This window comes from Saprolegnia parasitica (genome assembly GCF_000151545.1).
Source record: "Saprolegnia parasitica CBS 223.65 unplaced genomic scaffold supercont2.809, whole genome shotgun sequence".
Lineage (NCBI taxonomy): Eukaryota > Oomycota > Saprolegniomycetes > Saprolegniales > Saprolegniaceae > Saprolegnia > Saprolegnia parasitica.
In genome coordinates this window covers 1-1,031 of record NW_012157203.1, presented here as the reverse complement: position 1 = coordinate 1,031, position 1,031 = coordinate 1, and the positions used below count along the sequence as shown (strand labels likewise).

General features: G+C 60.1%; 1 protein-coding gene across 1 annotated transcript; it reads left to right on the top strand.

The window, feature by feature from the left end:
* The first annotated feature begins 317 nt into the window (after positions 1 to 317).
* Positions 318 to 909, top strand: SPRG_17846 (hypothetical protein). The gene has a single exon (XM_012357244.1). The coding sequence runs from the start codon at positions 415 to 417 to the stop codon at positions 778 to 780; it is 366 nt and encodes a 121-aa protein (XP_012212634.1). The 5' UTR covers positions 318 to 414; the 3' UTR covers positions 781 to 909.
* Positions 910 to 1,031: the final 122 nt, after the last annotated feature.

The following is a 1,031-nucleotide window of genomic DNA, read 5'->3' as shown; positions in this document are numbered from 1 at the left end:
CTGGAGCCCCCACAACCGCCACCTCCGTCCAGACAAGTGCTGTCCGAGCTTGGGGTCGCGGGAAAAGCCACCCAAGAAGCCGCGAATGACAAAAAAAATATATCGCCCTGTCCAGTACTACAGTGGCCCTCCCTCGTAGTACACAGTAGACTGGGTATGATGGCAGCCATCCAACCACTTGATGAGCCTCGCGGTATACTCCTCGCTGGGTGTACTGCCTACCGGCCATCACGGGTGGAGGCCCACGATGGGGCCGTTGGCGGAGCGAACCGCCGTGTCCCAACGGCGACAGCGCCACGGTCGTTCATTGGTGCACCAACCGTCCAAACTTGAGGTAGTACTACCGTTCTATTGGAAGACTACCGGTCGACGACGCCTCTCAGAAAGAGTCTGGTTCGACGCCAACGAGGTGTGATGCTGAATCTGGTCGGGCCCTCTCTCGTGCCTGTCGCCGAGGACCTCAGCGCTGCCATCGTGGCGGCTGTGCTCTGCGCCTCGCTGCTGCTGACGGCGGGCATTCTGCAGCAAGGAGCGCAACCCTCAATGTTCCAAGACGGCTTGATCTTCTTCAGGCCAGTGTGCCACGTGGCAGCCGATCACATTATGGACGCCGCGACAAACGACGCCGGGGTGGCGGAGATACCGCCTGCAAGCAGCGCGCCACCAGGTTCGATCGGCGCCCAGTTCGTGCTGGCGTCGCGTCTCCCAACGCTCACGCTGCTGCTCACGGTCGTCGTCGTCGTCGGTGCAGTCGTCGTCGCGTCAACGGCGACAACTTAATGCATCATGCCGAGTGTATATAACCTGGGATATGAACGCGGCGGCGGCAGGTGGTCGGCCGTACCTATACTTTAGACAAGTTGTTGCAATGAATTTTTACGGGGAATTCCCGTTCTGCAACGGTCGCCGTTCGTTCCGGATACGTCCACATACAAACGCGGCATCAACCCGATCCGGCATCCGGATGATGGCCATCAATGACATGCTGCCTCACTGTGGCAGAGGGCTCGTCGGCGTCGCGCAGATGGTCG